The following is a 27069-nucleotide window of genomic DNA, read 5'->3' on the forward strand; positions in this document are numbered from 1 at the left end:
GAGCCCACAGGCCACAAGTAGAGAGCTTACATGATCTGGAGCCCCCATGCCACAACTAGAGAGAAGCCCACATGTTGCAATGAAGATCTTGCATGCTGCAACTAAGAGAAGACCAAATGCAGCCAAATAAATAAATAAATAAACATTTAAAATAAGGTGTAGTTAATTAAAGCTGTGTGATATATAGCAACATTTAATGTATTATCTGCAATAAAATTGCTTCATTGTATTTTCTAAATAGTGCATCAAAGTTAGTAATATCATCTTCTTTATTTTGTTTAATAAGTAAAAATTCTTTCATACTTTAATATGTATTTCCATCCAAACAGAAACCATTGAAAACACTTAATAACTAAAATAAAGATAACTCCCATGCATTCGATATTTCAAGAATTTGGCTTACATATTTTTAGTAAATTAACCATATTCCATTTAATATATTAAGTTTTTGGCCAATGTAACCGAAACTAAGAAATAAATTAATATGTGCAGACATGTCTTTAATGTGCCCTTGCTGAAAGATGATATATAAAATATATGATTCAAAACATTTAGAGACATAATAATATTGGAAAAATCCAAATAAATAATTTGCTACTTTCCCCATTGAATTGACCTTTAACATGCCTTCCCCAGCTTTGGCATTTGGCCATCCTAGGCTATTAGTGACTTAACCTACATTCTCTAAATCTCAGTGGATATTCCTAAGTCAATACCAAAAGGAAAAAACAAAACAAAACATTAGAATAAACTTCCAGGTAACAAAGTCCAGAATCATTGTTGCTGCTGAGTTTCATGGAGGTATTTAAAATGTCAATTATAGAGATAAAATATTAATACATACATTCACTTAGAAAACTTTCAAGGAAGTTTACTCAGAAATTGACTTTATGTGATGATCATTGGACCTCTGTCAGCTAATCAAGCCAGTGCATGCATGAAAGTTCAGCTATAATAAAAGGTACCAATCCTAACTGTATTTTTATTTTTATCACCACAGAAGAGGAGGGACACTTCAGCAAGGGCTTAAGATAAATTTATTCAGCATTATATACTCTGTTATAATAAGTACTAAATCCATCCAGCCTTCTCATTAGTCAGAGATCTCCAAAAAAGAAAACTTTGACTCAAGTTGGTTTAAACAAGACATATAAATAATTTATATGTATACTTGAAAATGAAAAAAAAAATGGACTGCTCAAACACATATTCATGTTATAAGATATGAAGCTCTTTTAACCTTAAAACTTGTTATGCAATTCTGAGAACTGATCTGATGAGAATAATTGATTGAAATGATAGTAAAACCTAGCAAAATTGATTTAAAAAAAGGGAGGATTCATTGTATCCACAGCCTGTTGTGTATCATTGAGAAAGGGAAAAATTGCAGCAAAGTAGAAAATGTTTGAAAAGCAGCATAGTTACCTATTTTTTAGAGGTAAAGACCTTTTCTTGCAAGTACACTGCATAATGCTAAAGGTACTGATTCTATTGTATTAACCCTTCTGGCAATTGTTTGGATTGAAACCATTCAGGATGTAAGGTAATCAGTTTAGGAAATGTGTGATGTATTCTATGTAAGACTTCATTAAGAAACAAAGGATTTTAAATGAAGTTTGAGCTCCAGGAGCAGCTGCACTTTTTACTATACTGTTCAGCAGAAATTATAGCGTATGAAATGGACAAAAGAAAGTGGTTTAGAGCTGATTCATAAATGTGATTTTCTTAATGGGAAATGAGGTAAGGGTCTTGGAAGATACTTTGGACGTGCTCAAGTGTTATTTGAAGAATCTAACACTTAAGGATACCAGTCCTAATTAAGGAGTGTGGAAGAACTCCTTTCTTATTTTCTATTTATTACATTTTTTTAATGAATGAAGAGTGATTACACAATACCCATGGTAATCTTAATGTTGCTTTCTACTTGTTCTTTTAACCAACGTCAATCCACTCTTTCTAATAAAGATCTAGAAATTACTTGTTTGGATTTTATATAAAAATGTTAAAAGGAATATATTATGAAGTTAAAATGGCTAATATTACCTTCATATGGAGGTATATGTATACATATATATATATATATATATATATATATATATATATATACACATACACACATAATTTGTTACATAATTTGAAGGAAAACTTCTAGAAACATTTCAGGCAACAAACCATATGTTTATTCATAGTGAACTATTTTTTTGTTTGTTTTTAAAAGAAACCTTGTGAAATTGAAGTATATTATGCTGTTAATATTTGCATTTTATGTATTTGCTTTTTACTTCCTGTATACATCAATAAATTTCCAGTGAAGGAAAGTAATATCTGAATAGACCACCTTGCAGAGGTTTTGTAAGAATCAAATGAGCATAGCATGAAGAGACAATTGCTGTCATCATGTAACTGTGATGGATGACCTATGAGGTCAATGTAAATGATCGCGATAACAATGACATTGATAAAGATGCTAAAATTTGCAGCTACTTTCCAATGATATTTTGTATCCAGGTATGCATTATTTTTCATGTTTTATCTAATTGATTGTTTTTAATATCCCATGTTCCTTTATATCTACTCTACAGAAAAGATGCAAGTTCAGATAAATTCTTTATTCTAAGCTTACATTACCTGTGAGTAGGTGAGCTAGAATTATAATTAGTTTGCAGTCTAAACTCTTTCTGGTGTACTTGTGTAATGATGCAGAATAAACACATTCTCATTGCAGAACAAAACTTGAAGGACATACACTTATAATCAGTTTCTGTTTTAAAGATATCTGTCTACCTAATTACCTATTTAATAATACTGACTCACCATTGTAAAACTTCATGGAATTATATTAATTAGAAGCACACAAACATATACACACATGAATATCCACTCTGTGTTCTATATCTCTTTATGCCATTAAAATCTGGTTCTTTAGAATGTGATAAAATTCACTATCCCATGGACACCTTTTCATAGATAGCCCTATATAAAATACATGTGGTAAGAATGATGAAAATTTCATTGGTATTTTCCAATATTATATTTTTACCTATCAATAATTAAATTACCAATATAAACTATATACTATGGTATAGTCTAATATGCTATATAACATTGAATCCAAATGACATTCATTAAAAAAAAATGATCTCTACATTTTTTCATGGAAAGTTTCCATAACCCCCATATTATTGGAAGATAATTCCTCCGTACACGTTCTTGACCCTGCCATAGGTTTTGTACAATATATTTGGCATTAAAAATATGAAATAATTTCAGTTACATTTAAATTATATTTTTGACTTCTTTGCTGTGGTAAATATATTTTACTGTGGTAAAAAATGGATACAGTGGTAAATATATGGTATAAAATTTACCACTGTAACCATTTTTACGTGTACTGGTCAATGACATTAAGTACATTGTTGGTATTATGCAGTCAATATCAATGTCACCCCAGAATATTATATTGTCCAACTGACATTGTGTATTCATTAAACACTAATTCCATTCCTCCCACCTCCTGGTATTTATCAACTGTCATTCCAATTTCATCTTTATGAATTTGACTACCCTGGGTAACATATATGTGGAATCATGTGTCTGGTTTTTCATGACTGGCTGATTTAGCATAGTATCTGAAAGCTTCTTTAATGTAGTAGAATTTTCCTTTTTAAGACTGAATTATATACATATAATGTATAATATTATGTATAGAGAGAGGGTATATTAACTTGTCAATGGATTTTTTGTTGCTTCGATCCTTCAGCTATGGTGAATAAAGCTTCTAGGAACATAGGTATACAAATACCTGTTCTAGGATCTGCTTTTAATTATTTTAGACATACATTCAGAAGTGCAATTGCTGGATCATAGGGCAATTCTGTTATTCTTTTAGATATTGCCATAGCATTTTCCACAACAGTTATATCATTTTACGTTCCCATCAGCATTACATTTTAAAATGTTTTAATTTTTTCACATTCTTTTCAACACTATGTATTTTCTTTCTTTTTTTAATAGAAGCCATCATCTAAGAGTGAGATGTGCTATCTCATTATAGTTTTGATTTGAAATGTCCTAATAATTAGTGATGTGGAACATCTTTTACTATGTTTATTGGCCATCTGTATTTGTTTAGAGAAATGTTTATGCAAGGGTTTTCCCCATTTTTAGTATCTGTTGTTGTTGGGTTACATAATTCTTTATGTATTCCCTATATAAATCCCTTATCTGATACATATTTTGCAAGTATTTATCCATTCTGTGGGTTATTAACTGATAAAGTTTTTTGATGCACAGAAGTATTTAATTTTGAAAAAGTCTAATTTATTCATATATATTTTTTTGTTGTTGTTTTTCCATTCTTTTAGTGTTATATCCAAGAAAGCACAGCTAAATCCAATGTCACGAAACTTTTCCCCTATGGTTCCATATAAGAGTTTACACTTTTAGTTGAATATTTTGTTGCTTGATCTACTTTAGTTAATTCTCGTGTATGATGTAAGACAATGGCTCAATTTTATTAATTGGCCAGGAAATCCATTTTTCCCAGCAACTTTTGTTGAAAAGATATCCCCATTGAATGACTTTGAGATACACAAAATCTTTTGCCAAATATGTGCATTTTTTTTTTCTGGTTCTCTTTTATTTTGTTTATGTCTGCCTTTAGGCCAATACTATACTTTATAAAAACTATCATAGCTTTGTAGTAAGTTTTGAATCAGAAACAGTGAGTTCTCCAATTCTTTTGTAAGATTCTTTTTATCCTAAATACCTTGAGATTTCATAAGAATTTTAACATATATTTTTGTATTTCTGCCAAAAAACTCATTGGGATTATGATAGAACATTCTGCTGTATCTTTTGTTTGCTTATGGTAGCACTGACATGTTAACTATATTCAGTTTTCCAAACCAAGAACACAGAATGTTTTCATATTTATTTATCTTTTCAATCTCTTTCAGCACTATTTGGCAATTTTCAATAAAAAATGATTTGCCTTCTTTGTTAAGTTTATTCCTAAAACTGTATGATTTTTCATATTATTGTAGATATAATGGTTTTCTTAAATTTTTCTTAGTATTGTATATTATTAATATATAAAAATACAACTTATTTCATATCCTGCAAATTTGCAGAAATTGCTTATTAGTTCTAACATTTTTTGATGAATTCTACCTTTTTTCTACATATAAAATCATGTCATTTGTGGTTGAAGATAATTTTACTTTCAGTACTATGTAAATTAGAAGTGACAATGAGAGATACCCTTGCTTTTCTTGCCTTTAAAAAAAAGCTTTCAGTCTTTCATCATTGAGTGTAATGTTAATTGTAAGTTTTATTTTTAACTGCGACTTCAGTTTTATATCAATTAATATTGTTTTCAAGTAAAGCAAAAATGTGTTCTCAGCAACCCACAGGATAAAACAACAGTGTCATAACCTACTCTTCTTGATACATAAGGCAACTGTTTTGGATGATTTATTCATATATTTGTCTCTGATATACTTAGCTGCTTGTATTTAATTAGTAAATATAAATACCATCTTTTGCATCTTACCCTGGCTCCAGTGGATGGAGTATACCACCACTCCACCTCTTTTGCTCTTTCCCCATCCATTCATCATTGTCACAGCCCACTTTTGTCTGGGGTGTTTAGGTTGAAAGCATTTTTTTATCTTCTAGTATATATTGCTAAAACACAAAAGTATAACATTGTAAAATCTGAAGATATTTTAGTTAGTATTGTTAATAAGTAGTTCTTCTCTTTATTGATGCTTTCTAAGTCAAGACACTTTTAGGACCGTGTACTTAATAGGCAACATTGAGAATTTTCAAAAAAAAAAAAAAATGTTTTCAAGAAAACATGTAGAATTTTCAAAAAAATACTTTCAGTAAAAATTCCTCTTCTATTTTTCTATTGATGCAGTTTGAATATGGTGGTTCATTATATCAATTGTGCAAAATGTTTTTCTTTGATGTTATTAACTTCGTTGTTATTATATGCATTTTTAGGAAGGAAAACAAGCCTACATTGGTTGCATTATATCAGTTCTCTAATTCTCCTACCCTTTGAAGGCAACAAACTTTTTGTGTTATTGTTCCTGTCTTTTTTTTTTTTTTTCCTTTAAATACTGGTAGTTTTTTTAAACTTTGAAAGTTCTAATCTTTTTTTATCAACAATGTTTTTTTTAATTTGCAGTAGCTTTGTTACCTGACACTTTCTCTTGTATATCTAATGATATTTATATTGTGAAATAATAAGGTCTCATATGTCTTTGAACATAGAAATCCTGTTTTTTTAAAGTGCATTATTTGTTTACATTTTCCAATTATTTCACCTCATCTTATATTTGTTAATAAGTTTGTGTGTATGTGCACATGTGCATCTTTCTTTCATGTTGCAGATTTCCTTAAGAGCCTGTTAACATTTGTTTCTTAAAAAATATTTACCACCAAAAAAACTACATAATCTGCAGAGCTTCTTGCCTTTAAATGTCTTTATAGCAGCCTCCTAGGATGCCATTTTCTTTTTTCCATTTCTGTGACTGACATTTCCTCTCTTCAAATTCCTTTATTCAAAGGGTTCTAAGCTATTTCTTCTCTTATTTCTCCTCTTATTTCAGGATCACCTGAACTATTTTGATTTACAACATATCTTTTTTTGTGCATCATCATAATAGTTGGGTTCTAACAGGGAGAGATTAAAATACATGGGCTTAAATTTATACACTAATCTACAATTAGAAAGAGCTTTATGTGCAAGAAAATAAAGGTAAAAAAAAAGATAAATGACTAAGACAAAGTTCCATATAACAGTGCCTGTCATATAAGTATTAGGGAAGGATAGAGACATGAAACATGCTGTTTAAGAGAGCTTGCTCAGAGTCACCAAATCTACTAGGAGTGAGGTGTGCAAATATTCAGGCAAAGCCTCTACATTAATTGCAGCATTGAGAAACTCAGTGAAGAGGCAGAAGAGAGTGACTTTTGGTAAATGATACTTAATAAAGATTCATTTTAGATTTCACAAAGATAAAACAAAGTAATATTTAACTTCAAAGAAAGTTGTTTTGATACTGATGAGCAAAGGAACTGAAAAGTAAAATAGCTTCTCAGCATAAGATAGGTTACTACAGCTTTAGAGGTTAGAACTTAGGGCTGGAATACAAAAGATAAATCATACCTTGATGGTAGAAAACATTTATTCATAATAGAGTTCTATAGTGTATGCAATTACATTGATTTACTATGAAAGTATTTCAAATATGACATCTGAGTTTGGTGTTACCTGGGTTTGCATTAGGACAGTAAAACATACTTATCTTAATGATGTCCTAATAAAATGGTTTAAAAACATTAAAGATTTCATGGAAAACATTTTGGTCAAAAACATTTGCATCTTCATATTTTAATCTTTAGCTTAAAAATAAGGCTACATTTTTCCTAAAATTAATAACTTCTGTTCTAATTAAAGAGCCAAATTTTTTAAATAATACACAGTCTGATGAAAATAATTTAAAAGCACCTTACTGTTTTAAACTAAACTTACTCTTGTGTCTGCATTTAGGAAAAATTAAAGGATGCTCCATGGAAAATTTTAATCAAACATCAACTGATTTCATCTTATTGGGGTTTCTCCCCCCTTCAAAAATTGGCCTGTTTCTTTTTATTCTCATTGTTCTCATTTTCCTAATGGCTTTATTTGGCAACCTCTCCATGATCCTCCTCATCTTTCTGGACATCCATCTTCACAAACCCATGTATTTTTTACTTAGTCAGCTATCCCTAATTGACCTAAATTACATCTCCACCATTGTCCCCAAAATGGCCTCCAATTATCTCTTTGGAAACAAGTCTATCTCCTTCATTGGATGTGGGATTCAGAGCTTCTTCTTCTTAACTTTAGCAGGTGCAGAAGCACTGCTTTTAGCCTCTATGGCTTATGATCGTTATGTGGCCATTTGCTTTCCTCTCCACTATCCAGTCAGAATCAGCAGAAAAGTGTATGTGTTGATGATAATAGGATCTTGGGTAACGGGCTCTATCAATTCCTGTGCCCATACCACATATGCCCTCCAGATCCCTTACTGCCGATCCAGGGCCATCAATCATTTTTTCTGTGATGTCCCAGCCATGCTGACTCTGGCCTGCATGGACACCTGGATCTATGAGTACACAGTGTTTGTGAGCACCATCCTCTTCCTTTTGTTGCCTTTCCTTGGTATTGTATGTTCCTATGGCTGTGTTCTCTTTGCTGTTTATCACATGAACTCAGCAGAAGGGAAGAAGAAGGCCTATTCAACCTGCAGCACCCACCTCACTGTGGTAACTTTCTACTATGTGCCCTTTGTTTACACTTATCTACGCCCAAGAAATCTCAGATCTCCCACAGAGGACAAGGTTCTGGCTATCTTCTACACCATCCTGACCCCAATGCTCAATCCTGTTATCTATAGCCTGAAAAACAAGGAGGTGATGAGGGCCCTGAGAAGAGTAACTCAGAGAATCTGCTCTGTGAAAATGTAGAGAAAGTTTTTGCATGAGTGTCAGCAGTTGGATATAATTCCATTCATCAGCATGTAGTAATCAAAAGGTTATGTTGTTGTTAAATACCAAGAGAAAAAGTAATCTATATGTGAAGATAATTACTCATTCCTGGACAAAATTATCTTGCATATATTAAAATATCAAGCCTTAATCTTTATATTCTTCACATTTGTTTTCCCCATCAGTTTCAAATGATTTTTTTTACCTGCTATGTTGTCAATTAAAATGTTTCTTTGTCATGTACTAATGAAAATGGAAACTAAGTGAAGTTATCATTCAGTAATCAGAATGAGCAGTTCTACTCTTTTCCACTTATTTTCCTAAATGTTTAGAACATGTTTTCTGAAAGTCTAGATCAAAGTCAAAGTCAGAAGACTTCTTGTTCTTCTCATAGTATGCCTGTACTTAACACTAACAGTTGTTCTTTCTGTCAATACAAAGAAAAATTTCAGAGATTTAGCTGAGGATTCAAGAGGGATTCCGAAGTCCTTATATCACACTGAATGGAAAAAGGCAAGTTTATGTTTCTTTAAGGGTGGTGCTTCCCAGGGAAGTGATTTAGTATCAGGTATACCTGTGGATCTACAATAAGGACCTGCAGATGCCAATAGAGAGATTGAGGCAACTGAAGTTATAGGACTAGTGATTCAAAGGCTTAGTTGAATTAGTGGAAATTAGAAATAGGAAGAATCTTCTTGAAACCATGCCCCACACTCAGTACATACTCAGTTAAACTCCTAAGTTGCTACTACAACTGTTATATAATGTTTCTCAAATGAGATTTTATTCTCCCCACACTGCATACCATAGTTCTATGGAAACAGGTTGGGAAAAGTTTACTTTCAAAAACCAATTTTAGCCATTTGTATTATGACTTAGTTACCTTCCTAAACAGGTCCCACACTACATCTAATAAAAACTCCTCAGCTCAGTGAACTTGTGGGGTATCCCTGTCTATCAATGATCTGTGCAGAAATGCTCTTTACATATCAGGTGTGGTAGGAAAGAGACAGTTCATATTCTACATAATTTTCAGGGCACAGCACAAAGTGAAGATATGAGGCCTTTTTTTAAAAAGCAGAAAATTGTGCCATTGTTGCTCAGATGAAATTTGTTTTCTCAAACTTATTTCATTAGTTATGAAATACAATAAATATTGCATATGATATGTGTTTTAGAATTTTATATATAATAAAATTAATATTTTATTAAATGATATATTAATTAATGATATTGATCATAAGGTTTTTGGGCTTAAATTTCTCCTGAATTTTCATCTGAATTTATAATTTAGAGACATTATTATCTAACAATTTAATTGAAAGTAATTTGTCACTTTCAATTAAATTTTGATATTTTAAACTTTTTGTAATTTTAAGAGTATCTTTCTGCTTATGTTACTGGAACTATTAGGAGCATTAATAGGCTGTGAAAACATTGGACTGAATTTGATAAATTATATCAAAATATATATTTTTGGTCACAAAGATTTGATGATACTCAAGGAGAATATTTTTCTAAAAATATTTATCTCCTGAAGCTTTTTCAACCCTTCAATTCGAAAAGTTCATTTCATGTAAATCTGAATTTAATTTTAAATATAAATTTAATCAAAGGTACTTTATTGATTTCTCTCAAATTTTTTATAATTTGTGAACTTTGTGTAAGAAACCAGAAGTGATCCTACATTTCAAATGCCAGTGGACACATTTTATCACTGTATATTGAATTACAAGGTAAATTGACATTAAAATATTTTTGTTAATATGTTTTCCAAAACTTTATAGGAAAAGGGTGTTATTTTCCATCAGTGATTGTTCAAAATAATTTTATGTATTTAAATAACCTTAAATGCCATTTTTACTTCTAAGCCTGTAGATATTTGTTTTGCAATGTTTCAACACTTTTTAAGAGCATATATTCTGTACTCTTTGATGAATGCTAATAATTACCTGATATGCTTTATTGGAATGATCATTTGTACACTCTCATTTTGTAATAATGTACTGAAAAACCTCACTTCCCTGAGCTCCTTAACAGTTCCTGTTTGACAATTCAGTTAAATAGTTAATAATTCTGTAAATGACACTGGGATGGGCTCTGGATGAAAAGGTAAGTCAACCCCAAACTCCACCATGGGTAATTTTCACTGCCAGGCAAAGTCCCTCCTCTCTCCCAGGCCATGGCCACTTCCGCCATTTTTGTTGAACCTGTGGTTGCTGTTGTCATCACCACCACCTACATAGACCCATGTTTCAACTCAACCTGTCCCTTGGGTTCCTGTGGTGCTCTGAACTCTAATGTAGTGTGTGCATGCATAAAGACCAGGCCAATTGCACCCTGTGCATGCTAACTTAGCCAATATGTACAATTCCTCCTGCTGGATCAAAACTGCAAGCTAATGTTGCTACCCTGTATAACTCCATTATTTGCATGCATACTCAGAAATAAAATTATTAAGAATTTCAGGTGGCAAACACAGAGCATTAAACCAAGCAAGGATACTATTTGAGTTTGATGCCCTAAGTAAGCACATATGCTACATGCCTTGAGAAATGAAAAATGAGTGACTACAAAGGGATGGCATCATGAAAACCAGGAAAATGGTGGGAATGTTTATTGTTTTTATCAGTTGTGATCATTGGAAATAACCTAAGGAAGTGCAGAATTGAGCAGTGATGCCCACTCCAGACTCCGTATCCATTTCGAGTAGTGATAAACATGAGGAATCAGGAAACATGGCTCTATTCTTGGCTCTGACATAGCATGTTTTATTAGATTATTGATATGCTTTTAATAAGAAATTACAAACCAAGTTTCTTTACTTTTTAAGTAACACGTCTAAAAAGAAAATATCTGGGGTTATATTAAATTAATTTTCTGTGTTTTTTTAATCAGGTCTTTGATTACTTAAGAAAATTGAGCCTTCTCTATTAAAAAGGCTAAGCTTTTTGGTTTTGTTTTTTAGAAAATATTTAACATTCTGTATATGCCTGCAAAATATTTACCTGTCATGATGGTTAAACAGAGAGCTAAGCATTTTTTCACAGTGACCTATAATTCTATTTGACCAAGTGTAGTAGAATTCTTTAATATTTTTGACAAACTTCCCAAAATCAAACACTAAATAAATATTTTTGTCCTCAAATTAACTTTTTGATGTTCCATAAGGCCCCTGTAAAATCTCAAAATATATTTTCTTTCATCTTATAAAAACAGAGCTGTTAAAATAATTGGGCTTATTTTATATGTTAAATTACATGGGAAAAATAAGAAGTAATAATATGCCTTCTTTATGTTGTATTTGTATAGATAGATTTTATGTGTTCCAGAAATTATATGAAATTTTTAGAGATCTGGTATGTCCTGGTATAATGTTATCAGTAATAACTCCAACTATCATCTTAAAATGTTGCATGTCACAGAAATGATTACACTTCTTATGAAAGAATTTTCATTCAGATCTTTAACAATGAGCATTTTATGTCTTTGTCATTTAGAGAAATTTATTATTTTTATCAGATGCTTTCACAAAAGTGTTCCTGCAAAAGTATTCTATTTTCAAGGGGATTCATTGACAGGAATAATGGAAAAACTGGATTCAAGCATGGCAAATATTCATTACATAAAGCTGAATAAACTGCAGGGATGGATTACAATTTTTACGATGTTTTCTTTGAAACACTGATGGCTCCACAATGTTTTGTTTTTCCAGATTCAGTAAAAAAAAATTTGTCGTAAGCTATCTGTGACTTACAACAATTTGGTAAAGTATACCTTCATGAACAAAGATGCACCATTTAATTTTAAACTCTTGAGTATTGTTTTCATGCAAATATAATTAATTATTTGCAAAGGTTCAATATGAATCTGTTCTCCTTGTAACAGTTTGCAATTGGAAATGTTGGCTATGCTATCAAGGCTTTGACTGGAGAACCATATTTAAGAGAGATGTGTGTAAACTCAAGTATGACCAGACAGCTTTGAGAAACTATGATTGACTTTATAAAAGTGCCTTTGAAAAATCAGACTAGTGCCTTTCTTTCAGGGTTCCAGCAATGCACTTATATGGTCAATCACAATCTGCTGTACTTATATACAAAATCAGGCCAAGTTTACAGGAAACAAACTGGTTTTACTGTGATTGTTTTGTAATAAATGGGGGTAAATGTAGAGTGAAAAAATGGTCTTTTGCACATTTGTAAACATTAGAGTCTAGTTCTGTTAATTATCTTGAGGTTTTCTTATATACCTATAGTATAAAATTGAACTGGATTCTGAATTCTTTTAATATCTGGCTACAACTCTCCAAACTAATGTTTCCAGTTTTCTCCCATGTTTTTCACTTGGAATCACTAAGAAAAAAGACTGCCCTTGAATCTCCTGGTTGGGACTATTCCAGATCCTCTTCATTACCCAAGTAATAGACATAATTTAGGAACTTGAACCTTGGGTCTATAGCCCTCAAGTAAAAAGGGCTTGTTTAGACTCTAGGAATTGTATGCCAGCTGGAGGTTTCTAAATCACATTGACAAGGAAGAGAAGTAGCTGGCATCTTGGTAGAAGAATTCTACCAAGACTTCCTACACTAACTCAACATAAAAGCCTTTCTTCTTTTCTGTTTTTTCTTTACTCTGGCATTTTGCTGAGATGATAACAACACCGATATCTCCCAGGCCATTTTTACATGGGGTTAACCTTTCAGACTGCTGGGGTTTTTATTAAAAACTCTGATCTCTCCATTAGCAGTGACACCTTAGCAAAAGAGGAGATTACCTCAACAGAATTTATCTTTGTTTATCTACCATTTTCCTTGGGCCTATGAATGCCTAGATGGCTAGCACATGACTAGATGCCCAGGCAATGTCTCTTAAATTATGTAACTTAAACCCTAACTGTTCATACGTAGACTGAGACACCTCATCGGTCAATTTTCCTGAATTTGTTGGCACAACATTGCAAATCAACTATACCTCAATTAAAAACAAAACAAAACAAAACAAAAAAACAACTTCTGAATTTGTATCAGCAAGTTAGAAAAGACCGCCAGGGTATGTTCATGATTCAGAATTTATTTTTCTTGGCAGGTCCCTAGTTCTCTGCTTAGGAGTGAATTTAAATGAGTCTATTATGCATCATCTCCCCTTAACTCTTAAAAGTATTTTAGAATCTGCTTCTAAAATAGCTACTCTAGACAAAATCTAAGACTTTCTGGCTAAAGTTCTTCTTAACAGAATAGCCCTTGTTTATCTTTTCATTGAACATGGAGGTTTCTGTGTTTTGGCTGTCATCATTTGTTGCTCCTGGATTGACACTTCTGGGGATAGTAAAACTCACCCACATAAGACCTTATTTCATTTGGATATAAACCAAAAAGTGGGAAAGATATGGTAGTTTTATTTTTAATTTTTCATAAACTTTCACGTGTTTTCCGTAATGGCTGTACCAATTTACCTTTCCACCAATCTTACCAATACTTGTTATCTTTAGTCTTTTTGCTAATAGCAATACTGAGTCATGAGGTGATGATTTTATTGTCATTTTGATTTATATTTTTCTGCTGATCAAGTTCCCATATACCTGTTGGCAATTTGTGTGTCTTATTTGGGGGAAAAAAGTCTATTCAGGTCCTTTACTCATTTTTAGCCAAATTTTACTATTATTTTCATTATTATTATTATTTGCTATTGAATTGTTTTGAGTCCTGTATGTATTTTGGAGATTAACCCCTACTTAGATATATAGTTTACAAATATTTGCTTCCCTTCTGTAGGTTATCTTTTCACTGCTGGTTACTTTCTTTGCTGTGCAGAAACTTTTGGGTTTGATGCAGTTCAAGTTGTCTATTTTTGCATTTGTGCCAGTGTTTTTTGTGGTTTATCCAAAAAATTATTTCCTAGAATAACGTCAAGAAGACTTTTCCATGTTTTCTTTTAGTAGTTTTACATTGTCAGGTGTTAATATTGATAGTAAGTTTTTAATCCATTTTGAGTTGGCTTTTTTATTTGATATGATGTAAAGTTTCAATTTCATCCTTGTTTATATGGACAACCAGTTTTTCCATTACCATTTATTGAAAAGTCTATCATTTGCCTACTATATGTTCTTGGCACCCTTGTTGAAAATGAAATGAATGCATTTATTTCTGAGCTTTATATTATGTTTCACTGATGTATGTGTCTGCTTTTATGCTAGTACTACACTATGCTAGTTACTGTAGCTTTATAATTTATTTTGAAATCAAGGAGTGTGATGCTTCCAAATTAGTTCTCTTTCAATTTTATCATTTTCAGTATATAAATATTTCATCACCTTGGTTAAATTTATTTTTAAGTATTTTATTCAATTTATGCTATTGATCTTTTCCTATATTTTATAGATATTTGTATTTCATTTTCTGTGAAATTTGTCTATTTTTAACTAAGTTGTAGTTGTTTTTTTTTTTTTTTTTGGGGGGGGTACACCAAGTTCAATCATCTGTTTTTGTAGTTGTTCTTTTTGTTTGTTTGTTTTTGTGTTTTTTCTTTCCTCTGTTGATGTTTGGAAACTTTTATACTGCTGTTATAAATCTGTACCTGTATAATATAATTCAATATTCTTGTATGTTTTATTTGTTATTTTGGTGCAAATCTTAATGTTGGAATCAACTTAATTTTTTGTTGTTGCTTAACTAGTTGTCCTAATATGGTTTACTATGGAATCTCTCTTTTCTCTGGCAGTTGAAAATGCCAACTTTATCATAATTTAATTTAACACAAATTAACTTAATTTCAGCCTGTCCTCTCCATTTTATTAAAATGATCTCTCTTAACTTATACATCAGCACAACATAATTTTATTTCCTATAGCTTATAATATTAAACTACTCTAATTCAGTGATAGTGAACATTTTTTGCAGAATTATTTTATTTTCCACATTAATTTTGCATATAATGAATTTTGGAAACAGCTTGAGTATTTTTTGAAATTATACATTGGCCTATAGCTGTGATCATAGTAAATTTTAAAAATTACTTAAATTTTGAAATCAAATGTACTCATTTCCATAATATTAATACACACTTTTGAAAGAAAAATATGCCTCTTTAAATACCACACCATTTCTCACTTGCAAATGCTTTCTTTAATCTCCTTATCAATTTTTCTGTCTTTCTTAGTTTTTACTTCTGACACTTACATATGTATATTGCTTGACTCTGATTATGAAACCTAGCAGGACCCCGTGGAGTTCTCCTGATTACAAATTCTTTCCATGCCCGTCCATCCTTGTTTGTAAAAAATAGGCTTCATTCAACCTCCTTGACCTTCCCTGAGTTGCAAAGGGCAGATTCAAATAGTTGCTAATCAAAGAAGGAAGGGAATGCAGAAACAAAAGAGGAGCAAACAAGAAACAGTAGTGCAGTCATAAAGCAGTGTCCTGGTTCCTCCTCAAGGAATATACATAGCTATATATTTGAGTTCTTAAACCAGAACTAAAGCTCTCACTCAGGTAGAGGATGGTAACCAGGCTGAGCTCAAGTGTCCTGGCACACTGCCCTGTCACCTTGCCACCAACAAATCTGAAAAGTGTCTGCACATAGTGGAAGAAAAAGAAGACTCTGAACCTTTCCCCAAATGATTAATTGTGATTAACTTTCCCTTTCTCCCTTTAAAAACTTCCATGATGGAGCAGAATCTTCAGAGTTGATTCTTGGACGTGAGTCTGACTTCTCCCCAGGTTATCAGCCTCCTGAATAAAGACAACTTTCCTTTATAACCAACACTTGTCCTTCAAGCATGACTTTTGAGCAGTGAGCAGCTGAACCTGAGTTTGGTATTAATCATCTTCTTTCATCTTAATTCTTAGGTAAGGTCTTGCTTATATTTTTCCTTTGACAGCAACACAGCAAGGAGAATACCTAACTCCCATCATTGTTTTTTTTTAAGCTTTATGCTCAGTATTAACAAGTTATCTACCTGTCTATGAGTTAGTTACTTTCATCAGTATGATATAATTTAATAACTGTGATGACATAGCTGTGAAGAAATGTTATGGGAAAAACAGACAATAAAGTCAATTAATAAATAAAGTGTGTTGGAGAGATACTAATAAATGTGTTAAAAAGAAAAGTAATGCAGGTAAAGGGAATACAAAATGGGGAGGGGTAAAATTACAGTTTTACATGATTAGTGTAAGACTAACCTCTTTGATAAGGTGATAATGGGATGAAAATTTGGGCAAGGTACATAGGTGGATCAGAGCCATGAAATTCCTTAATACTACGAGGAGGTAAAACTTTGCCTGAAGTGATGTGAAAAATAGGAATGTTGAATGGGTCCACTTCTGTTTACTTTGAATAAGGGGAATTATGTTTCAAAGATTAATGGTGAATTTGGCCTGAAATCTATTATAAAAGGTCTGATATGAACTATAAAAATGCCTTGTGTCATTTTTTTTCCTCTTGGAGAACTACTAGAAAAATATAACTTTTGCTAATTATTTTTTCTCTAAGATGGAGGGCCTGTGATTTTTTTTTTTCTGTCCTGGACTAGGGTCTTTTAGTTGGAAGAAATTAGACATCTCAGTGCCATTGACCATTTCATCAGGAGGTTAATAAGCTGCCGTAATAAAACTCCATTCCTGTGTAACTCTATGATCATACTGAAGCCTTTCTTAGAATTGGAAATAAATTTGAAATGTACATGTGTAGCATCTGGCCTCATGACAGGAGCTTCATTAAGAATCATTTTCCAGGAGAATTATAAGAGATATAAAAAATTGTGTTTCCTTGGAGCCACTTAAGGTTTAATATTTCTATAAGAGCTAAATATCAATTTCAAAGAAAAGAAGTAATGTTTTCAAAGGCACGGTGTACAATTCTTTGGAGTAGTGTCTGTGACAGAGGTTTCTATATTGTTACACTTTCAAATATTCACCCAGATCTCTTGCCAATTGAATGGCCAAGTGGATTTGGATATTTGTGCTTCAGAAGAAATTTCCGTGCAAAGCTTCCACTATCATTAGAATAAAGGCCACATTTTTTTACCCTGATCTGGCTGTGAGACTCCTTTCATCTACTTGGTCTACCCTTCTCCCACTCACTTCTCCCTGCTGCTTTTGTTCCTCTGTCATTTGAGGACTATACGGTTCTTTCCCTGAGATTAAAATGGCCAGCCTCTTTATCATGCCAGAGTGGCTTCTCTGACCATCCCATGTGATGAATCATTTGCCACTTTTTTGCCTGACATTAATGTCCAGCATGACTATATAGTGTGTATTTATGTGTTTATGGCTCACACCAGTATGTGATCCCAACACAGTCAAGGCTGTAACCACTTGCCACCTCCCCACCCACAGTAACAAGAACCATGCATATACATAGGAAGGGCTGAATACATACTTTGAATTAAGAAGAAAATACATGGGTGTGAATATATTCCTATAGTATCCTCCCAATTGCATGTGCCCAGGGGGGATTTTGGTGACTTTTTTTTTTTTTTTTAATTTGTGTTAACCACCCAGCATCTGTTGTTATAGTTGTTGGTGGTGTTGTCATACAAAGATAAGTTGATTGTTTACTTTCTCCAGTGTCAATCAAAAAAGAAAATGCTGCTGTCAACCTAAATAAACCCAGGAGGCAATAATCAAGAAGAAAACATTATGTTGAGGATCAAAAAATTTCAATTTGGGGCACACAAATTCAGGATGCAACTCAATGTCCTGGTAAGGAATAAAAGCAAGGGGCTTCAAAAGGTAAAGAAGAGAGGTTTGAATTTCAAAGAATTTTAATTGGAGTCAGAGGCAGAAGCTAGACTTAGCTAAACACAGAGGTCTAAGGCTGTGACTAGAGGGAGGAAAAAGTCTGCTGTTGTGACAAACTGCAGTTGTTCTTGCAAAGTTCTTCGAATATTTGTGGTTTGTCAAGGTTCAAAATTTCATGGTTCCATCCAGTTAGGATGTGTATAAAGTCTACCACTTTGATGGTCTCCCAGCTCCATATTAAATTCCTTTGACATAAATGACTCAATTTGATTTCACATTTCACACTGCAAATAAGAAAAATAATTTGTTTGGGGGGTTTAATAATTGCAATTTGAGAGACAGTGATTAGAGTAAACAACTCAAATGTGCTCCAATGTTAGTAAATGTGACAGAAGCTTATAAAGACAACAGAAAAATATAAATTTCAGAGAAGTTATGTAGGCTGCATATGCAGAACTCAAGTTGGTTTCTGCAGGCACTCAGTCTCCTGGTGGAAACAGATTATTTTCCAAGCTGTGTTTTTTATGAAATAAAGACAGCAGGTTCTACGTTGTCCTAGGATGGCTTTGTCAAAAGTTTTATTGCATCCAGGGGTGAACGTGTGTAAGTTCCATTTCTCTAATAACATCCTAGCTCCATTTTAGATTCCTTTGACATAAGTGATTTCATTTTGCTATTTATAACCACATTCCCCCTATTGACAGAGATATTTCATTGCAAAATATCAACAATCAAATATCTTATGGTATTAGAAATAATTCATTGATATTATTAAATGTGTTGCTGGGCAACAGGAAAACTCATTTATGGTTTGTCATGTCCCACAGAGGAGGAAAAGAAAAAAAAAAAAAAAGAGTTATCATTATAAAGCAACAGCCACATTTGATCAATAAGGAGGTTTTTACGAAGTAGAACTCAGCATTTTCCACACCTGAAATAATGATAGATTCAATCCACTCTTTATTTGTGGTATGAATTTCAGGATGAGTCTTGTTGAGTAATAAAGCCTCTGAGCAATCATAACCTTAATATCTAGAGCAGCTAAGCAATAGTGAAAAATACAGAGCATAAAAAATTTAAGAACAACACAGAAGAAATTAAAACAATGATTAGTATAACTAGCTGCATTCTGGATCACAATAAGGCACCAAGTCCAGAGGGCAGCCAGTTGAAGATTTCTAGATGTCAGGGCTGAAGTATCTTTTGCAGTCTAAAATGTCTCCAATGATACAATTGGGTGTTTAGGTTAACTTCCTGAATGGTTCATAGAGCAACAGGCATGAACATTGCCTATCTATGAGTTTTTATGGTGATTTCTCTGGTTTATATCAAGTCGTCCAATTTTAGCTTGAATAGCTTCACTAAAAGGGCAGTTTTAGTTCTCAATGATTCCAAGCCAAAGGATGCAAGAATAACTTGAAATGTTAATTTTGAGCATCACAGCAAGATATTAGAGGAAACTAAAATGATTCAAAATCTAATCCAGTTTACAAGTAAATGCCAGCACCTCAAAGACAATTAACAGCAGTAGGATCTAATATCCTCAAAGGTATATTACTGAAACATAATTTTTTCTCTAAAATCACCTTCATTTCTACCAAATATGTGTAAATTAAGACTAATTTGTTTTCAAAACAAGTCTAGATTTTATAAACTTGGACTGATTATTTTCATTAGTATAACAAGAATAGTGATTGATCACATAGGTTCTTTTAAAGGTGGTTTGCTGGAATTTTTGGTATGGAATCTCAGATTGAATTTTTAAAGGCCTCTTGAGACCAGGAAGGCAAGCCAAAAAGTTACCATCAGACCTCACCTTCAATCTCTATAGATTTCAATCGATTTTCCTCTCTTGACCTCCTCAAAATATCTTGAGGTCCCTGAACCTGCCAGGAATGACCTGGTTACTCACCTGGTTAAACTCCTGGGAAACCTGTAAGCAAGGTATTGGGCTGTTTTTCCAAGAGGCTTTATTTGTTCCATAGAATCAATCATATTTCCTTAAAGCTGTCTGGTCATATCTGAGGCTATGGCTATCTCTTTTAAATAAGACATTCCAGTCAAAGCCTTGATAATTTAGTGAAAGTTTCCAGTTGTATCTGGTTATAAGTAGAACTGATTTTTATTGAACTTAGGGAAATAAATATATTGCCATGAAATAAGATTACTCACTAAGAGTTTCCAAATTCTGTGGGGATCAGGTTGGGAGAAAAGGAATAAAAATTTCATCTTTCTTTGAAAATATATACTTTATCAAATTGCTGCAAGTCTTAGATGGCTTGAAAAAAGTTTGCTTTAATTCTGAAAGTACAAAACTTAAAAAAAAAATCCAGTAATGTTTGAAACAAAAATTCATAAAAATTATAATCCTCCACCACAGTTCATTTATTCTGAAGTAGTTAATTCTTGATCTTCATCTTTTGTTAGCAGTTTTATGATGTCATCAGTTTCTTTGTTAGTGTTCTATAAATTCTACACAGTTTTATGATATGACCTAAAAGTTTTTTAGAAATCTGTACTGTAGTGTAAGCATCAGAGTCTTTTCCATGAATCTCTCTCACAATGAAACCTTTATAAAAGCATCAGGATAAAACAGTAACTCTCTGTAAATAACTAAAGACTTAAAAATTGACCATTTTGAAGATAGGAGAATTTATTGTAATTGAGTCAACAACAACAAAAAAATGTAGTTATTTCTGTGACAGACAACAATTTAAGGCAATAACTGGAATTATAACTGATAACATTATACAAAAATGTATCAGATTTTTAGGAATTGCATATAATTTTAGAACTCTTATATTAATAATATTTCCCCATATGATATAACTTAAGAAAGTTTATCATCATTTATTTGACAATGCTTTTTATGTAATTTAGCATACCAAGTAAGCCTATGTGTTAAATATCTCTATTTTTTACAATGACAGAGAACAAATCTTTTATATATTTTGTGGCCCTCTAAAATACCTTTTATAAGGATTTCCCTGGTGGCACAACTGTTAAGAATATGCCTGCCAATGCAGGGGACAGGGGTTCAATTCCTTGTCTGGAAAGATCCCACATGCAGAAGAGAAACTGAGCCTGTGAAACACAACTATTGAGCCTGTGCTCTAGAGCCCATGAGCCACAACTACTAAGCCCATGCACATGCTGCAACTACTGAAGTCTGTGCACTCTAGGGCCCATGCTCTGGAACAAGAGAAGCCACCATGCTGAGAGGCCCACCCACTGCAACAAAGAGTAGCCACCACTCGACACAACTAGAGAAAGCCCACATGCAGCAACAAAGACCCAATGCAGTTAAAAATGAAAAGAAAAAAATTAAAAAAAAAAAAAAAGAATGGCTGTGAGAGCAAAGATAAATACTAAAAAAAATGTTAAATAAAAAATACCTTTTATCTCAAAGTTTGTTGTATGTCAAAAACACTTTAGAATTTGATTTTGGAAAGTTTGTCATAAATAAGTATCTAAAAAGTTTTAAAGCATTAGCTGAAGGGATCATATTTCACTGTGAAGCAATGCTTAGTTATTCAGTGAACCAAAATAATAATAAAAGAGTTCATAGGCAAGGTTTATATAGTTCTGAGCAAAACTTAGCTCTTTAAAATTGAGAGGAAGTTTACTTTAATCGAAATTCTGATAAAGACAGAAAGGAATATAAGTGATTATTTTGACAAGACACAATGACATTGTTTTCTAGGCAGAATATTAGGCATATTCAGTTAAAAAAAACAAACTTTCATAATCTTATATTATCAAGACCAGAAGAATAGAAAAATAAAATCTTTTTTTATCTTAACAGAGAGAACAAAAATCCAATTTTGTTTACTTTTGACATTAAAACTCCAGTTTACTTTTCACATTAAAATCATCTATTTAATTAAATTCATTCCAGCTGTATCTAGTCCAGACCACATATAAAATTTCTATCCAGACTCCTTTTCCATAAATCTTCTTTTACCAAAAACACATATCTTACTTTCCTTGCATATGAAGATGTTCCTCTTATCTAGCTAGCCAACTAGCTAGTAGTTTTATCACATGTACTAGGATTTCTTAAGCCTGAGAAAGCTTTAATTTTGGGTGAAAACTGAAATGTATGTAACGTAAACTTTTTTTTTTTTACACTGGAATTTTATAGATTGGCAAATTTATACTTTTTATAATTTCTAGAAATGTGCTTTCTCAAAGAAAATTTCTCAGTGTCACACCAAACCTATCTACTAATAGTCCCAAATATATTAAGTTTCTCTGTAAAGGAAGCCTATGTTCAGCAGTATATGTTTCAGTATTTTATCTTTCGGGGGAATGATCTAGATATTCAATGAATTTAGCTTAACTCATATATAACTTAGCTTACCAGACTCTAAGCATGTAAGTTAAACAAAGAGAATTGGGAAACTAAGCAGATATGTTATAAAACACTGCTAAAAAGTTAATTTAAAACATCTTATTTATTTTTTAATTAATTTGTCCTTAAAAACTATGTTTAGATTACCTACCAAAAAAAAAAAACCAACAAACAAACAAACACCAATAGCTCTTCACTGGACATTAGACAATCTCAGTCATTATCCTAGTTATTTTTCTGGGTGCCAAATTTTGTGAAAGATATTACAAGCTTATTTGAGTTTTAGTAATCTTCATAGAAGTATTATACTTAATGTTGATAACTCTAAAGACATGTGTATTGATTAAACCAAGAAACTTAAACTAGCTTTCTTTTACTAAAAATTAACCCTAGGTCACACGGACTTAAAAAACATTTCAGTTGGTTTCTATTATATTTCTGGGAATTTACACAAGTGCTTAATAAGTTTATTTATCAATTAAATACAGCTCTTTTAAAAATTAATTTTGGCAATGCCATTAGAAGTAGATAAATATCATACCTATAATGTACATATGGAGACATGCATATACATACAGAAAGATTGATACACACAGAAATCTCAGTTTTCATTTTAAAACCTCAGTCATGAGTCAGGTACAATAGACAACTCATTAGTTTATAAATAACAAATCAAACAGATTAAGTCTACTTGCTTAGATGGCTAAAGTCTCATTATTTTTAAAGAAGACTTTTAAGATCTGTATTTGCCTTTGGTGGGCAATTTTAAGAGGCTATGGTTTTGTTTTGTTGTGGTTGTTGTTTTTGGCGGTGTCACATGACTTGCAGGATCTTAGTTCCTTTACCAGGGATTGAACTATTCTCAGTGAAAGCACCAAGTCCTAACCACTGAACTGTCAGGAAATTCCCAAGGAGGCTATGTTTTATTAGAATTTGGGGAAGAGAGTCCTTTCACCAATTTGTGTTTAAAAAGTCTTTTTTTTTTTTGTCTTAGGAATTGGAGAAGGTTTAGAAAAGAGCTCACAGAGAGGACCAAGTAGAACATTTGCATCTCTAAAGCACTGGGAAAGAAATCCAAGATCCTCCTAGAAGGACCTTTGTTTCCTTAAGCTTAGAATTTTTTTTAAAGCTTTTTTCCAAAATAATCATAATAATTATAGAAACTTTCATCAAGCCATTGGATGCATTGTTGAGAATACACTTAGGAAACAGAATGTACATTTGTTTGTGAAGATCTTTACCCAATTTACATCTTGAATGGAGTTATAAAAAGGAAGTTCAGCAAAAGAAGGAAAGAGAGGGTGAGGGGAGCAGACAGGATGCAAGAGTGGCTGAAAAGCCTGGGGCAGGAACACAGGAGGAAAAAATAGAAACTGGAGAGCTTTAGGGGAACATTTGACAGTTTCTTTGAGTTTGGTCTGTCTCTGAGACAATTCAGAATTAGCCTTAGATGAATTGCAGTTAGTATCCTAGATGGAAACAATTTTGGAATTGCTCATTCATTGTGATACCTCAAAATGTAAATTGTTTCTATTCAAGCTTCTTCATCTTATGCCTTATTGTCTAATTGAATGTGCATATAAATTTATTTAAGAATTTCCAGGCTTCCCTGGTGGCTCAGTGGTTAAGAATCTGCCTGACAATGCAGGGGACATGGGTTCAATCCCTGTCCCAGGAAGATCCCACATGCCATGGAACAACTAAGGCCATGTGCCACAACTACTGAGCCTGTGCTTTAGAACCCATGAGCCACAACTGTTGATCCCATGTGCCACAAACTACTGAAGCCCACACGGCTAAAGCATGTGCTCCACAACAAGAGAAGCCAGTGGAAATGAAGAGCTTGCACACCACAACAAAGAGTAGCCCCCGCTCAACACAGCTAGAGAAAGCCCATATGCAGCAACAAAGACCCAACACAGCCAATAAACAAATTAATTAATTAATTAATTAATTAATTAAAAAAATCTCCAAGAAGCCCCAAGTTAGCTGATTAAATTATGAAGCCTCCAGCAAGACAAATACTTAATGAAGCCATGACCCATATTTCCTATATATAAAACCAGCAAGAGTTCCAGACAGAGGCAGCTCCTCAGCCATATCCTTACTTAGGCAGTGAGTTTCCCATTACCGCAAGAGTAATTTCTCACCACACCAAAACAGCAAGCAAAGTCCCCCAAACAGAAGCCAGTGCAAGGACATCCAAATAAAGTAGAACCTCTACCAAGGTGAGAGGTTCAGGTACAGGAGGACCTACCATCATGATCTGAGACCACCGAGGAGGCATTAAAGCACAATCAACTTGTGGGTACCTTACTCAAAGCCACGGTGGTGTCAGGAGGGGGAGGGAGGTCACTCTGTATCAAACGTATGATGCCAAGTAATATCAATTAAACAATGCAGAAAGCTGCAAATAAGAAAAAGAATGTATTTAAGGGCCTTAAGAATAACAATTTTGGAGGCACTGATTTGAGTCACAACTCAAATGTGCTCAGAAGGGAGTAGAAAATGGCAGGGATTTATAAGGACAAAGAAATTTCAAAGAAGTTACAGAGGTTATTTTTACAGAACTAATATTGGTACCAGTGGGTATTCTGTCACTCATCAGTAGCAAATTCATTGTTAAACAGTGGTTTCCATAGTGTAAAGAAAATAAGTTCTAGGGGTGTCATGATGGCAGGTGTCACAAGTTTAAATTCTATCCAAGTGTGTAAATTGTGTTTCCTACTGGCTTCCAGCTCCATTTTAGATCCCTTTGACATGTGTGACTCTTATTTTCTTGTTCAAAGTCCACACCAGGATACACTAGTAAATATTATGTATTTTTTACTAAATAATAAATCATATCATTGCTGACTTTTAAAGACCAAATCAATGGTAGAAATTCTAAAATATATATTTATTTTTGTAAATCAAAGAATCACAGAAACTCATATCAAAATGGCAAGGCTTTTATTCATGCAGGGTAATGTGGAAGCTAAGTGTCTCAGCTCTGATTCAAAGAAAACTACCTTCCAAATAGAGATTTACTCTTCCCAGCTCTATGACCTAAGGCAGGATTTTTTTGCCTCCCCAAACTTCCATGTGCTCCTTCAAAGTAGAGAGAATATCAGAATCATAGTATTGCAGAAGCATTTATAGTTACCAAATGTTAACTACCATTGTTATCTTAAATATTACTATATTCAATAAGCTTAAACTTAAAAAGAGACAAGTATGGATATAGACATGAATAAGAGTCAATAAAATATGTTATCATAAGCACTGTCATCTGAGAAGAACAGGGAGTCTCTAAATCAAAGAAATACATTTATTTGGGGTCTTACAATTGCAGTTTGGGGAGCACAGATTCCAACAGTAAACAAAACAAACCCTGTCCAGGAGTCAAAGGTTTTTTTTTTTTTTTTTTTTTTTCAAGGAAAAATGGAGAAGTACAATAGGTTACACAAGTTGTTTGTGAAGGACTATGATTGGAGGCTATTATTTTTGCTTTTACAATTTATTCACTTGTCAAGGACAGCTCACTCATTATCAAGAAAAGCACATTTTTGCACAGTTCTCTGAAATTTCTTTCTCAACCAGAGTTCTTAGACATTTATTTCTTAGGAAAAAACTTTCTTTTTTTTCCAGTTAGCAGGGTTAGCACAGTTCCATATTTTAACAAATGGAGTCCTGGTATACGAAATGGAGTTACTACTGACAAGTACTTCCACAGCACTACAGGAGTGGAGATGTGGGAGAAGGAGATAGCAACTGGATGAGAAGATGAGAAGAAAATTTTAAGCTATGTCTTAAAGTATAACTCAGATTGTCAGTCTTAAAAAAAATGTGAAGAAGAACTTTCCAGGAGTGGGAAATTACCCAAGCTAGATTTCAGATGTGCAGGGGAATAGAGGGCTGTGGGGACAGGTTGGAGGACTAAAGTAACTATGGCACTAAGTTTGTGGGTGGATATTCAACACAGGTAAAATGTAGACTTAATAAACATTTTAGGAGCACTTCAGTTTGAATTTAAGATGAGAAAGTTTTGTGAATTCAATAGTAAAGAGAGTGGAATGACAATATCATAATTATATTTTAGGAAAATAACTTGGATGGCAATATGTAGGATACATTTTAGGAGTGAAATGGACTTCAGTCATGAAAACACTTCAGGAGGAATTAAAAGAGACCAGGAGAAGATATTGGGAGGTGAAACTTGGGCAATAAATGGAGAACTTGTGGGGGATGGACTATAAGCCTTTGGGTTGCTTTGGTTTGGTTTGGTTTTCTACAATTATGAAAACACCTACATAACCACATTCATGGATAGGCTTGAAGTAACTTAAGTGTGTTAGTAAAATAGCAATAGTAAAACTTTTGTTAAACATACTATTTTGACATAATGGCATAGAATTTCAATGTGTGTAAGGTCACATTTATATTTTGC

At 32.8% G+C, this 27069-nt stretch overlaps 1 protein-coding gene across 1 annotated transcript; it reads left to right on the plus strand.

The window, feature by feature from the left end:
- Nucleotides 1-7584: 7584 nt before the first annotated feature.
- On the plus strand, nucleotides 7585-8523 carry LOC130837194 (olfactory receptor 2L8-like). Its single transcript, XM_057710010.1, has one exon. The coding sequence runs from the start codon at nucleotides 7585-7587 to the stop codon at nucleotides 8521-8523; it is 939 nt and encodes a 312-aa protein (XP_057565993.1).
- Nucleotides 8524-27069: the final 18546 nt, after the last annotated feature.

The sequence above is a fragment of the Hippopotamus amphibius genome, chromosome 15 (assembly GCF_030028045.1).
Source record: "Hippopotamus amphibius kiboko isolate mHipAmp2 chromosome 15, mHipAmp2.hap2, whole genome shotgun sequence".
In the NCBI taxonomy this organism is placed as follows: Eukaryota; Metazoa; Chordata; class Mammalia; order Artiodactyla; family Hippopotamidae; genus Hippopotamus; species Hippopotamus amphibius.

Coding starts and splice junctions, on each gene's coding strand:
- LOC130837194 (XM_057710010.1), top strand. CDS start 7,585: ATGGAAAATTTTAATCAAACATCAACTGATTTCATCTTATTGGGGTTT.